Source organism: Diabrotica undecimpunctata, chromosome 10 (assembly GCF_040954645.1).
Source record: "Diabrotica undecimpunctata isolate CICGRU chromosome 10, icDiaUnde3, whole genome shotgun sequence".
NCBI lineage: Eukaryota > Metazoa > Arthropoda > Insecta > Coleoptera > Chrysomelidae > Diabrotica > Diabrotica undecimpunctata.
The window spans coordinates 31,107,015-31,121,947 of NC_092812.1; the positions used below are offsets into that span (position 1 = coordinate 31,107,015).

At 33.6% G+C, this 14,933-nt stretch overlaps 1 protein-coding gene across 1 annotated transcript in view; it reads right to left on the reverse strand.

The window, feature by feature from the left end:
* LOC140452550 (nucleolysin TIAR-like) overlaps positions 1 to 14,933 on the reverse strand; it is a 364,201-nt gene that overhangs the window by 127,722 nt on the left and 221,546 nt on the right. The window contains exon 2 of the mRNA XM_072546876.1: positions 12,366 to 12,453. Within this exon, the coding sequence (XP_072402977.1) occupies positions 12,366 to 12,453 (88 nt within the window). The remainder of the gene's footprint in view (positions 1 to 12,365; positions 12,454 to 14,933) is intronic.

Here is a 14,933-nt window from a genome sequence, read left to right on the forward strand (position 1 = left end):
TGTAGAAGCCGTTTGTGATCTTTAAGTTGTTTATTTCGCATAGCTCAATCAATCTCTCCCCGTTATCGTTCAATATATCTTCTCCAAATCTACCAACTGTTCTGTCGTTTTCTTTTCTTCCTGTTCTTCCATTTAGGTCACCGGCGATAATTATTTCTTGGTTCTTCTTTCTCTTTTCGATTTCTTCTTGCAGTTGTTCTATGAATTGTTCTTTTTCTGCAATTAAGCTGTCTTCTGTTGGACCGTATACTGCTAGTAAGATAATTTGTCTTCCGTATACTTTTAAGTTAAGCTTGGCAATTCTTTCGTTTATTGGTTCAGTCATTATCATTATATCTAGTTTCCATTTCCTTTCTTTTTCGTCTCAGTAATTATTTTTTTTTCTAATGCCCTTAATTTAAACCCACATACTTTGTGTACCCACAAGAATTGGCAGCATAGTTTCTAAACTTGTTATTACATATTGTAATATTGATTTATACGTGATTTATGGCTTCCTTCTCTCGTATTCTTTTTACTATTTTCTTTATTAGAATTATAAATAAGAGCAGACTATTCCCCTGTTTTCTCCCTTTCTTCGTCACCAATTCCTCTGATTTCTTTTTTGATATCTGTAATTTCGCTCTTAAAGGTGGATTTACGCTGCTATTTGTATTTCAGGGCGTCTAAGATCGGATGCAATGGAATTATTTACGGCGGACCTAAATTCAGCAGTGAACTCAAAACGGCTAATGATAATGATTATTATTTTGGTACTTATATGTTCTTTAAGTAACTCCATATTTCCTCTCTATTTACCGTGTCAAAAGCTGCTCTTAGACCTATAAATGCTATAAAGAGTTCTTTGCCCCGTCATTTACTTATCTTCGTATTCTAAATTGTATATATCTTGTATATCCTCTAGTATCTCCTCAACGTAATTTCTCAATCTGTCCTCTAAAATGTTTGTATATAGCTTGAAGCCTACTTGTGCGAGGCATTTTGCTCTGTAGATTCTATATAGCGTTTGATCTCCCTTTTTATGAATGAATATTATTAAATTGTTTCCCAACTTTTGAAAATCGTTTCTATTCTCCAAGCTTCTTTTAGTAAAAACAAAACGGCAATCAAATATTTAAAAACAGAAAAATCTCCTGGATTAATGGACTAAATAACCAATTTTAAATTAATGAATGGCCTACAGCAAGGAAGTGATTACGTAAGTTATCGCTGCCTTGCTTTTATAAGTATTGTTGTCTATAACTGTCTTTTATAAGTATGTGTATAATCACAAGTTTCCGAGCGAACCAATGTTATTAAAGCTTTATAAACCTTTGTATTTTTGATAACTTTTCTAGAAAATGTTATATATTTTTTTAGAAATATATCAGCATTTTAGGATGTAGAAAATTTTTTAATTTTATAATATTTTTACTCTGTAGGCGCTGATTTATTAAACGTTCCTGTACCAGTACACACACTCTGTAAAAGAGAAGGCGTGGGAGAGGAAAATGAGAAATTTTTAATTTTATAAATTGTGCATTTATCGGCAAAAAGTAGATTGATGAATTTGAGGTCAAGTCCATTGCTTAACCAAGTAAAGCACAATATTGGATTTACTGTCCCTCATAACACATTAACTGACCCCCTACACGCTGAAAATTACCTTTTAACCGAGCTAAATTAATACTCGTAAATATTTTATGATTCTGAAAATTGGCACCTGAGCGAGGGTTGACAATAAGCCAAAAATAACTTTTAAGAAAGTTGGATGTGGTGGATTTTAATAAATTTATTATATGTATATTCACGAGTATATTAACGAACTTATAACTACACTTATTATTTTTTTTAGGTTTTTGAAAAGAAAGCTCTCAGTAGAATATTTCTTAATTAGAAAAAATATCATTAGAACTATATAAGTACTACACAGCTGACTCGGTCACCCTTTACTGTAGTTTGGTGATTGCACGATTAAATTATATTAAATTATATGACAAAGTAAAGGAGGAAGAAAAACATCACTTTGAAGAAATTCTACATGAAATACTAGAAAATGTAAACAGTCGGAAAGAAATTATATTGATGGGAGACCTTAATGAAATAACTGTTAGAAATGATGGTAACAAAATAATAGACCCATATGGAGAAAATGAATTAGGTTGATTGAACTATGTAACAAGTATTCGTTAAGAATGTGTAATGGTTTCTTTAGAAATAAATGGCCGACAGATGCCATGTCAGTCAAATTCGACTTCGAAACACCCTTTCAAAAACCACCATCTACTGATAACCTAAGAAACTCACAGCTAATTACAACTAATAATTTACAATTAAAAATAATAAGTCATTTATCAATTATCTTACCTTTTAAGTTGGACAAAGCAATACACTTTTACAAAATTTCATTGGAATCGGTTCAGTGGATTCGAAAATCATCGTAAACGAATCTCGTGGTACAAGATTTTTATGTATATTTGAAGATATAGTATTATCATAAACCAAATCAATAAATTTATTACTTATCTACTAAGACAGATAGAGAGAAAGATAAAGAAAGATATAGAGGTAACTACTAAAGTGGAAGTCTCTTATTGAGTCAAAAGAATAATTTTTGTCTTTATCAGAACATATTAGATATGTGATGATTGGTGCAGAAGAGCACTTACACTATGACATGCAGCTAAAAGGTTTTCTCAATAGACTGGTATCCCCCAAAACAAATCACACCGACTGGTTTGAACTGCGACTGCAGGATATGAACAATACTGAACCAAATGATGAGCAACCAAACAGAGCAAGATGGGACCATATCGATGAAAGTTACATCTTATACACGTATAAACAACGGCAGGTCATGGACCACCTGTTTCAGTGTAATCAATGCCCGTTTTCGTGCTCGATAGACTTGTGCTGTATACCGAACACCAAAAATGTTAGGCTTAAATACGATAAAATAAAGTAAAGTTCTTCAACGGTTTATAAGTTGTTGTTTATTTTTATTTTATTCATTTATTTTATCATTTTACAAATAAACCTTCTTGTAAACTAATGTGAATTTAGCTATAAACTTTTTCCATGATTGTTGATGTGTTCATCTTAAAATCATCTAAGCTTAGTTTCAAGCTTCTCTTTATATTTCCATGTTTTTCTTTATCTTTTCACCTTCTTACGTTCCTCGCAGAAGAAAACTATAACTCCTTCTCCTTCTATATATCTTTTTCTACAACAAACACCAAAAATGTTCCTAAAGATCATACACAAACGTATATATGGACTAACTCGACATGGATATAGAGAAAATACGGTTTGGATTCCGTAAAGGCGTATACAAAAAACTCTTTTTACATTCAAGGTACGAATTCAGAAAGGCTTTAATGTTAACTAAGATACTGTTATGTTTATTTTAATTTGTTTACAGTCTTCTAACACTAACACTAAAAATACAATCATTTGTAACATTTATTTACTTAACTGTACAAATTTATATTATTGCCTGCCTTATACAATTTAATTTATCTTTATATGTAGTCGCTTCAGTCGTTTCGGTTCACACGAACCAGTGTTCGTTACGTTCGTTCAGAAGGCCCGAGTAGTTTTTTCGGCACGTCAATAATTTAGGCGATAAACTGATTAGACCTGAAAATATCGATCTTGTAATCTCCAACAGAATTTGTTAAAAAGTATCATCTGACTTTAAGCACAACATTTTCTTAAGGAAAGAAATTTTTGTTTAACGAATAAACTTAATCCCTGCGTAATGTAAAGCGCACTGCCACTGACTAAAGACGACGCTCTAAGTTCCAACGACGGTTCGAAATTTATCTCTTATGCTCTACTGCTGTTGCAAGATTTAAAGATTTTAATGACGTGAGTGTTTGTTTATGACCTTTTTAATTTATGTGGCTAGCATGTTATTAAATTTTTGGAAATAAAATTCATACATCAGCTTTTTCTAACTACATGCTTAAAAATTGAAGTGTGTATTTTTTAAATAATGATAAATATGAACGTATTAAGTTTGTAGCATTACAAGAAAGGAAGTAATTGGGGCAATATAGTCAGAGACAGTGTGCTTAAAAGTAAAGGGAAAATTCTAAAAAAATTCATTTGTGTAAATATACGCGCACCCGTTTTATTTTCTTCTCTAAAGAAAAATAAATAGAGGCAAAGGAAGAGCTTTATAACTTACTCTACCAAGTGAATGAAAGCATTCCCAAGAATTATTTTAAAATATTTCTTGGAAATGCCAATGCCAAAATACTTTAAAAAGAAAAAAACCTTTACCTACTTCCAGAGGAAGGAAATACCTAAGGGCACTTGGAGATCGCTAGAGGGTTAAACGGTAAATCTAATACACTATGTTTTAGTAGAGAATGATGTAGAAAAGAGCATAATCAAAGAACAATATCAGAAAATCGTAATGTATGTATGCACTCAATAAAATACTCAGAAGCAAAAATATATCCAAAGCAGCTAAATTAAGACCAATAGTTATGTATGCCTCAAAAATCTGGACTATGACAAAAACTGAGCTGTCATTGTTACAGATGAGAAAGAAAAATACTATATATATAATAACGGATTGATTACGGCTGTCGCCGTTTCTCCGCCCCCAATTTCCATCTTTTTCTGTCATATGCAGTTGCCTCTTCTAAGTCTCTTGCCGCCATTCCTTTATCAATATCATTGCGCCAACTTCTCCGTGGTCGTCCTCTCTTTCTTCTTTCAGGAGGGATCCATTCCAGTACTCTTCTAGGCCATCTGCACTCTGGCATTTTTTTAACGTGTCCGATTTGACAAAAAAATTATAAATAGTCAGTGGACACGAAGAACAAACAAAAAGTTAGAAGAACTATAGAAACAGCCTAATGTAATTGCAGTAGTAAGGGCACAAATACTTAGATAGTTAAGGCATGTCGAAAGAATGATCCAAATAAGAATGCCAAAAATCTTGTTAACCGCTACAATAGGTGGTAAAAAGAGAAAAAGAAGGCCTAGGACCATATATTGTTATGATATGTAAAATCGAGAAAAATATTGGTTTGTTTAAAAATATTTCAAAGTTCAAAAACATTAAAATAATTCAGATAAGTAGGATAATATCCAACAAACATTTCGGAGAAGGAAAGTTATTAAATCCTTGGATTTCCTGTACTAAACAAAGTGTAAGCTTTGCATTTATTTCTTTGTTATACTTGAGTGACCCGCATAAGTTTAAGTGAAAGCCACAGACAATTGAACGGGGTTTTTCAAAATACATTAGTGCAGTGATTAAAGACAATAGAAGGGATTATAGAAAGTGGTTTTTGTTAGTTTTTAAGAATTATAGAAAAATATACCATAAAAAAATAAACCATAAGAACAAGTTAATGACGACCTTAGGTATCTCAATGTAGCGCGTTATTGCCATTTGTAGGTTAATTAAATTTTATGTCTGCTTATTACTGAATTGTTAATATTTTTTATAACACCACACATTTAATTTCTTTAGAATTTAAAATTTTTCTTGTGGAAACAGTCAATCCTCTAAAGCCCAACATATTCAAATCCCTAATGACCTAAAACAAATTTTGAAGCAACAACAGTATCAACAACACAATCAAGAGTACATTTCATGAGATCCGGCAGACTGTTGAAATATTTAAACTTCCAACAATCTTTACAAACGCAAAAGCTGTCATCCGAAGATTAAGAATAGGACATACCTGATTCACACATGAATACTAAATGAAGTTCGAGCCGAAGCCCAATTGCCAAATCTGCTCAAGTGTATTAACTGTGAAACACATCCTGATCGAGAGTCCCCGGTACGCAAAACACAGAATGCAACATAAACTTAAGTTAAATATCAAAGACATTTTAAACTCACCCGATCAAATTTTTAACCTAATTGGTTTCTTGAAAGACATTCAGTTGTTCAACAGAATATGACCCCTTGTTTTCCATGTACTTTACTTATATTATATTATTTAGTCATAGGTTCTAAGATTATAGATTAACTGTAGCAATTAGTAACATGTGCTTTTTGTTATTATTGTACACAATATTGTTTGTGTAAATCGTCATTGCAACCAAGACACATTAATTTAAATAAATAAATAATAAAATATTTTATTCTTTTTCTTTAAAAAAAATCTTTCGCGCAGCAGTTTCCAAAACTGCAATTGCCATTTGGATCGCCAACTTTCGAAAGAAGATGGCGCCATGAGAAGAAGATTATTTATTACATACCGTATGAGTGTAAGGCGTACAACAATTTCAATTTTATCTTTAATATTTAATTTTACTAGCAATTTTAATACACAACAAAGTTACATCTGACATTTGTTGACAGAAACTTTACTATAAACTCTAGATACATTTACCTGACTTTAACAAAATTTTAATCGAAATAAGTATAGCAGTTTTTAGTAATTTTCTAAATCAGTTGCTGACATATTCATTTCCTTTCCACTTTTCTCGAAGAACGCCACGAATTTGAACGCATACGTAACAATTTCAATAAACATGTCTCTTTCTGAATTTAAACATATTTTACGATTTTTTTTTATTTTTCCTATATACGAGCAATTTCTTTCTGATTAGAATGAATGAATTTTATTTATTTGTCATAGTAATTCTATTGAGAACTAGGCAAGTCCAGATATACCTCCTTTTGCCCAGTTTTTTTAAATAAACTTTCATATCTTTATTTTTTTTTTCATAAACCTTCCATATATAATAAGGTGAATATTGTAGAATTTATTATTATCCGATTAACCATATTATTAAAGCACAAAGCCAAAAAATAATTTTCAATAAAAAGAATACGTTTAATTAAAAACCAATTCGTTTCATTTGAAAGTGTAATGTTCTCAACGAGTTAAAATATAGGGTGGTAGTACAATAAATTTAAATACGCCTGCCACATGCTGTCCGTAAAGAAAGCGATCTTTCACAGTCATTTCGCAGGACGACAGTGGCTTGTATTAAACCAATCGATAAAACAGACGAAAACTAGCTGTTCTCCGTTTAGCTACTTGTTGAAACGTTAAAGTAAAAGACAACTTTAGAAACTTAATCGAAATTGACCCACCGCGAACAACTCACCGATCGTCATGCGGCACTACTTTTTAAAATGTTGCATGCTCACGCAAAATTCTATTTAATTTTTAAGGGTTTGGGAATTTAAACAGTTTTCTTTGTCGGTTAATTTTATTTATAATACGGAATATCCTGTTTGAAACAATTTGAAATTAGTTTTATCCATTTTAATATAAAATACTTTTTAAAGCATTTTTAAAACATCAAATAAAAAAAGTTATTTTTCTTTATTTCATTATTGTTTATGATGCGTATAAAATATTCAATTTCAATATGAAATTTTACCTTTTAGATGTCAACCCTTTAAGAACATTTAAGGTTTTTAAATAATTATAAATTTAACTCTTTTCTTAAGAACAACAAAAGTCCAAACTGGTTTTGAGTGACCATTTAATATAAATAAAAATTCTAATTGAAATAGCTATCGAAGAACGCATATTCCTCTATTGTAATCGACTTCTAAAAAGCTTTTCAAAGCACAAACCGAGAGCTAAGATTAATACTATTACAAGAATTAAAATTAAACTCAACAGTCTTCCGGATTGAAACAGGTTGTTGGAAGGTATATAATCAGCCCTGAGGTCATCTAGGAAGGAAGAGGGAACTGTACAGGAAAATCTGTACAGAAAAAAGAAGGCACTGGAAAGAGATGTGTGAAAAGTTGGATGAAGACATCTGGGGTTAGGGATACAAGATTGTCATGAAGGATCCACAAGAAGCTTAAGGTAACACGAGAACTCTTTCCGGACGGCAGATGGCATGGTGTATGGAGGGATGAAGGAGTTGAGCGGGTTGTACACGGATAAAGCGATTGGGTTCACTCAAGACGCGTAGGTCCCTCGGACTGGATCAGATACCACCTGAGGCGGTGAAGGGTCTAGGACGGGCGGAGCCTGCGTGGCTTCTGGAACACATGAATGCACTGCTGGAAGCACAAACCTTACCTGAGTCTTGGAGGGCATAGAGGTTAATACTGCTCCCCAAGGCTGGGGAAAAGTAGTCTTGTTTGATGTTAAGAATGCATTCAATACGCGTCAGTGGAACGAGGTAATGAAGGCAATGGAGGAGAAAGAATGTCCTGATTACCTGATGAATATGGTGGCGGAGTATCTGTCCGAGAGAAGGATTATGGTGGAAAAGGGCACGATCGTGGACGTGACGGCCGGGGTACCCCAGGGATGGGCCCGACGCTATGGAACCTGGCATATGACGGGTTATGCACTGTGAATACGGAGAGGGTACAACCCTCTTCGCATTCGCGGATGACCTCACTGTAAGGGTAGTGGCCCGAGACGAGCCAGATCTCAAATACCGGATTCGTAACGCAGACCGCGTCGTAAAGAAATGGATGACGCAGCACGGACTGAAACTTGCGGCAGAGAAAACTAAAGCCATCATTCTGAAGGGGACAAGGAACAGGTAAAGTGTTGAATTGTAATGTGCGGGAGCATGTATAACATCCAAGAAACAAGTAAAGTACCTAGGAGTGACATTGCACCAGAATGGAAAATGGGGGGAGTACGTGTGAGAGGTGGTCCGGAAGGATGCAAATAGTGCTGCTGCGTTGGGGAGGATGATGACCAACATCGAAGAACTCAAATCCGAAAGGAGGAGGATCTTACACGGTGTTGTACAGTCGATCGTCCTCTACGCGGCACCAGTCTGGAGCGAGGTGGTATAGATAACGGCCTATAGGGGGCTCATGACACAAGAGAGCAGAACAAGTCTGTTGCGAGTGACATGCGCCTACAGGACTGTGTCTGCGGTAGCCTTGTGGACCATCACTGGATGTGTTCCGTTGCATGTTTTGGCAGTGGAAAGAAAAGAGCTCTATGAGAGAAGAGGCCCAAACCTTACTGTGGCCGAGAGAAGACAGATAAGGGAAAGGTCAATTGAAAGATAGCAAAAAGAATGGAACAACATGGAGGATGTGGCACAGTGGACAGTGGCTGATCAGTGGCTGATCTTAAACATAAGAGATTGGATGGACAGTGGCCACAGGCGACTGGATTATTTCCTGACGCAGGTGCTCACAGGACACGGGTGTTTTAGGGCCTAACTCTCTAGGTTCGGAAAGGATGACACAGATGAATGCCTATACTCGGACACTGTGACACATACGATGTTAGATTGAAGCAGGTGGATAGTAGAAAGGAACAGAATGGAGGGAGAGACAGGTGTGAATTTTGTTACAGTAAGAGAAATGATTGAGAGAATGATTAAACAAACATAAATCAGGTTGGACTAACATACACAGCTATATCCGTGCAGGGATCAAGAAAAAGGAACAGGAAGAAAGACAGCTGGACCAACGGCAAAGGTAAGAGTGAAAGATGCTGGAAGTTGAAGCTAGAGAAGTGGGTCACACTGTATAAGTTAGATAGGCGTGAGTCAAACTTTGGGGAAGAAGGAAATGCCCGTCTGGGAATGATGCCGTACTAGGGGCGATGAGGGTCTTCTACGCGCTACCTGGAACGAGACAGGGAGCCTTCTTGCTGATGAATGGAGTGTGGATGTGTGTGAATGGAGAATGAAAAAATAAAGGTAGTGCTTCGGAAGTGATGCCGGCCTTACAGCGGCCTTTCTGCTTCCGGATCGCTGGATAACAGAGGAGGGTCTGGTTTAGCAGGTGGGCGTTAGGCGTAGACTCGGCGACGAGAGGGCATTTTAAAGTACCTCAGGAACTATCGCCGGGAGTACGAAGAACGATTCCTGCACTAAGGTCAGTCAGGCGGCTTCCTGGGCTGAGATTTTTTTTAAAGATTCCAGACCCCCCCTCTATAAAAATGAAAAAAAAGGTTGTTGGGAGGTAAATATTGTCTTTATTTCTCTTGATTTAAAATTTTTGTCGATTTTGTCAGTGACACCTTTGATTTAAGGAAGAAAAGGTTTCGTACGATGAGAGTCAGAGTCTTTGGGTTGAGAATGAGTTAGAGATTGATGTCTGTGGATACTCTTATTGATGTGATTTTCGTGCTAACCGTTTTGGATGAGGGCTTGTTTTCAACTAGTGAGCTCAGTAGGTCTACGTGCATCATCGCAAAAGCGTATTGATCTGGAGACAAGGGTATTGATGACTAAATTAATTTGTGACGGTGAATAGTGAGAATTCGCATACAAGTAACGATTGTTGTTAGCGGGTTTTAGATAAACATAGTGATAAAAACCTTGGGATTAGTTTTTTTATAATAACGTCGAGAAACGGTAGAGATGAATCAGTTTCCACCTCCATCGTAAACTGGATATTAGGATATATATCATTCAGATGGTCCTGAAAAGAGACCGAAGCATCCTTACCATGGGGCCAAATGACGAATGTATCGTCAACATGTCGTAGCCAACATGTGGATTTGAGCATTGATGTGTATAGTGCTCAGGTCTTAAAGTCTTCCATAAATATATTTGCAATTACTGGGGATAGTGGAGAACTCATTGGGACACCATTTGTTTGTCTGTAGAATTGGTTTTAAAAGATGAAATAAGTGTTGGACATACAATGTTTAATGATACATAACTGGTCTTGCTGGGGACTGTATTTGGTTTTTTTAATTTTAAAAATTTTATAGTTTCGTCTATAGGGATGCTGTAAAGAGTAAAACGATATTGAAACTTACTAGATTGTCTGACGGTGAGATAGGGTATTGTTTAAGGAGTTCAATAAAATGAAAAAAATTTTTGACGGGTGATGAAGCATTTTCGGCTAGTGCTTGTAGAGTTTTGGCCAACTTGACCAAAACTTAAAATATAGAGAGCAAATAAAACAAAAGAAGATAACAACACCATTAAAATAAAATGAAAATGATTTGAATAGTTGAAAAGTTAAGGAAAAGTCAAACTAACATAACGAGGAAGGCACTCGAGTACTAATCTGATCAAAAATGGAAGAAGAGGATAATACATGGCAAAGAACCACAATAAGATAACATAAAAGAATTGGATTGAGTTGGAGAAAATCGAGCCAAGAACGAGAAATAGAGGCGACCGGACAGAATTTGTAGAGAAAATTGCAGTGGAATAACATAAAGAGGACACTAATCTAGCCCATCAGCTACCCAAAAATAAGCCCAATACTCCATTGAATAGGACAGTTTTCAAAGAGAGAGAGAGAGGGAGAAATAAAGAGAGGACAAATATCGTGTTCATTAAAAATGTAATTCGCCGAAACTTTTGAACAAAATTGAAGTTTCATTAATCCCATACTCATAATCAATGTAAGTTTACATAATTTATTACATATATATATAAATATATAATATATATATATATATATATATATATATATATATATATATATATATATATATATATATATATAACTAAGGTACACTCGAAGAGTGGTGGGTTTTTCGGTCAAAGTGGAGAAATAAAAGACAAAGACGATGGCTACTTCATCTATTTATTGAAGACGTTTCGCTTTCTGCTCAGAAAGCATCATCAGTTCATCTAAAAAGAACAATATGAAACCAAACATCCATAGAGAAGTTATAACCAAAGTGTGTTACCTTACAAAGACATGTAGCAGTCAGTGATGTTAAAAATATGAAAAAGCTTACAAAGCTGGACATTCAGAGTTAACGTTGTATATAACAATTAATTGAAACTAGGTAAAGTTTGCAATTTGACAAAATTAGCACAGCAAAAGAACATGTGATAAAAATACATGTATATATAAAAAAAAATTTTATAAAAACTTAGTAAAAAACATTGAGGTTTATTTTAAAGTGTAAAGAACTAGAAAGATCATTAGATTGCACTTCCAACAAATTTATATTTATATATATATTTTATTTATATATATATATATATGTATATATATATATATATTTATATGTATATTAACTTAGATTTAGATATATACCAATTAATTTAGATACATTGTTTTAAACATTTTTCACAAATGTATTCTATTTTTGGCCTAGTTTATAATTTATCAGTGGAGCTAGATTAAATATTTGCATAATAAATTACAGTTTCCAGTCTGTATTAAGCCACCAAATACTCCCTGCGTAACAGGGAGTTTGATAACTTTTAATTAATGTTGTTTTTATTTTTCAACAAAGCCAACAATCCAATTGTAAAGAAATTACGACTCGTATAGTTTTATTTTTAACTTGAAATTAAACCGAAATAAAACGCTTCTATTATCTTATTACTTTTAAACTTATAAAATTTATTTATGAACGCATTATTATTATTATTTTTTTTTGTTATTTAAGAAAGCAAAATATTGAGTTTACATTAAGTGCGAAAACTAAACTTGAGAGCTGGTTTTAGTTTATACCAGTTTAAAGATCACTTACGATATTTCCCCGAAGGCTGCAAATGCGTCACGTAGAGTTTGAGTTTCGATTTCAGGACTCAGGTCACCTACAAATATATGATGATGCTCTGAAACAAAAATATCTAATTACTTTTAGAATTTAGTCTCACAAAAAACAATAATATACACTACACCGTAGTAAATATATAATTGAGAGATTACTATCCCACAAAGACCAATTAAAATTGGTGTAAACGTTTAAAAAATCGTAAATGTAGAAACAATGACTAGCAAAAATTAAATGTAATATCTATCTATAGCCCCGATGAATGCAAACCTAAGGAGGACCGAGAGGCATTCTACGAACAATAATTGCTAACCATCCTGGATCAAATACCTCATGAAGAAGCCTTAATTCTTATGGGTTTTTCTTATGGGTAATTCTAATGGGACTATAATGCACCAATCGGAAATGAAATAGTTCTAGTAGTAAAAGAAAGATTTAACGAAAACAATGTCAGCACCAATGGAGAACTCATGGCTAATCTCTGTGCTTTTAATGAACTGAGAATCAATAATACATTTTTCGACCATGAGCTCCAGTATACAGATACATTTAAAAACTCCAGGGGGTAAAATCTATGATTGATTTTATAGTCACTAATAGAAAAATTCACCCAAAGCAGATTCTATATATCCGAACTTTAAACTCATTAGACGCATGGAGTGAATATATATATATATATATATATATATATATATATATATATATATATATATATATATATATATATATATATATATATATATTTATATATATATAAAGCTAGAAAGTATCGGCATACATTACCCTTGAAATTTCCGCTGGAGTTATATGTGTTTTCTGTGGTTTTCCGGGTTTAACTCCGCGTTGAATAATTTTGGTTTTGAGAAAAACCGTTATTTTAACGACATTTCGGCAAGGTCAAACTTGCTATTTTCAAGTCAGGTAATAAGGCTTCTTGCTGATGTTTCTTGAATTAGACTGCTAGTCTTCATTGCACAATTATATTTTGTTTGCACTTTTTAAAACTATCAGATGGAAAGAAAAAGTGGTGTTTTTACCATTTAGTTTACTTCTTAGCCGCATTATGTTCTGTATTTCTTCCGTTTTATGTAGGATGACTTTTAATGGCTTACCTCCATTTTTGTTTGGCTTACCTATTCTAACTAACTTCTTGATTTCTGTATTAGAAGCTTAAAATTCTGCAATGAGGACATTTTAACTTAGTGATGTCCTGCCTTTGACTAGCTAAATTAACAATATCAAGTTATATCAACTCTTCTTCTTCTTCGTTAGGTACCGTCTCCTCTAAGGAGGTTGGTATGCGTCTTCTCCCAATACTTCTGACTAACTGTTATATCAACAGTTATGTCAATCTTGAAGTTCAACAAAAGTAAGGATGGCTCTTACGATCACTGGCATCTTTCGGTTTACGTAGTTGAGCTCTAAGCTGGTCTATAGCGTTCAGGATTATGTATTTGAATTAAGACATTGAGTATTTTCACAGATATGCTGTCATTTTAACTTAATAATTCCAGTTTCAGAAGAATTCAAACCAAAACAAACCGATTTATAAACGACTCTTTCACAATTGTCACAGTTGGTCAGTAATTTGTGATTATTCTCAATGATGTGCACCTGGAAATATTATATGATGAGTTTATAGGTTGGGATAACAGCAAAATCTAAACAAACCAATTACATTTGAAGAGATATATTATAAATTGTGCAGTGGTAACCAATTACCCGCAAACATAAACAGTTAATTTTATTTTTGAAATAAAATTCTTAAATTGAAATTCAAAGTTTAACACCACATGCCATAACAAAAATAACATTATGTTGTTTACCGCTAAGTTGAAGAGCACATTAAATTAAACAGATAAATGATGTTTACTATAATTATATTGTATTATATGATACAACCTGAATAACTCTTTTTTTATACGTTAGTCCATGTGTCTGTTCTTGTCTGATATTTAAGATGTAGTAGTATATGTGACATTTCTAGTAGCTCTCTCAATATATTAAGGTCCTTGATGGAGATCTGTAGTAGTATTTGTAACATTTCTAGTAGCTCTCTCAATATTTTAATATCCTTGATGGAGATCTGGTATTTTTTGGATTGCTTGTTATTCTAGCATCTCACTATCCATTTGTTAAATATGCTAATGAAACATATTCACATACTAAAATAAAATAATATAAACATAAAGTTTGCTCTTATGACAAAAATATAGAGTTTCTTACTGTATTTCTTAAAACAATAGTAGGGTTTACGTCTCTTAATCAGTGGTAATACTTTATCATCTACTGTATTTTGTTAATTAAATATTTCTTTACTACGACTCTTTTTCACACTTTAAACATAGGCTTTGCAAGTATAAACTATGGCAATAACAAGAAAAATGGCAAAACAATTAAGAGTAACTCAACGGGTCATGGAGAGGGCCATGTTAAATATAAGCCTCAGAGACAAAATTCCTAACACCGAAATACGTCGAAGAACTAAAGTAACCGACATCATGAGAAAAATAGCGACATTGAGATGGCGATGGGTAGCAC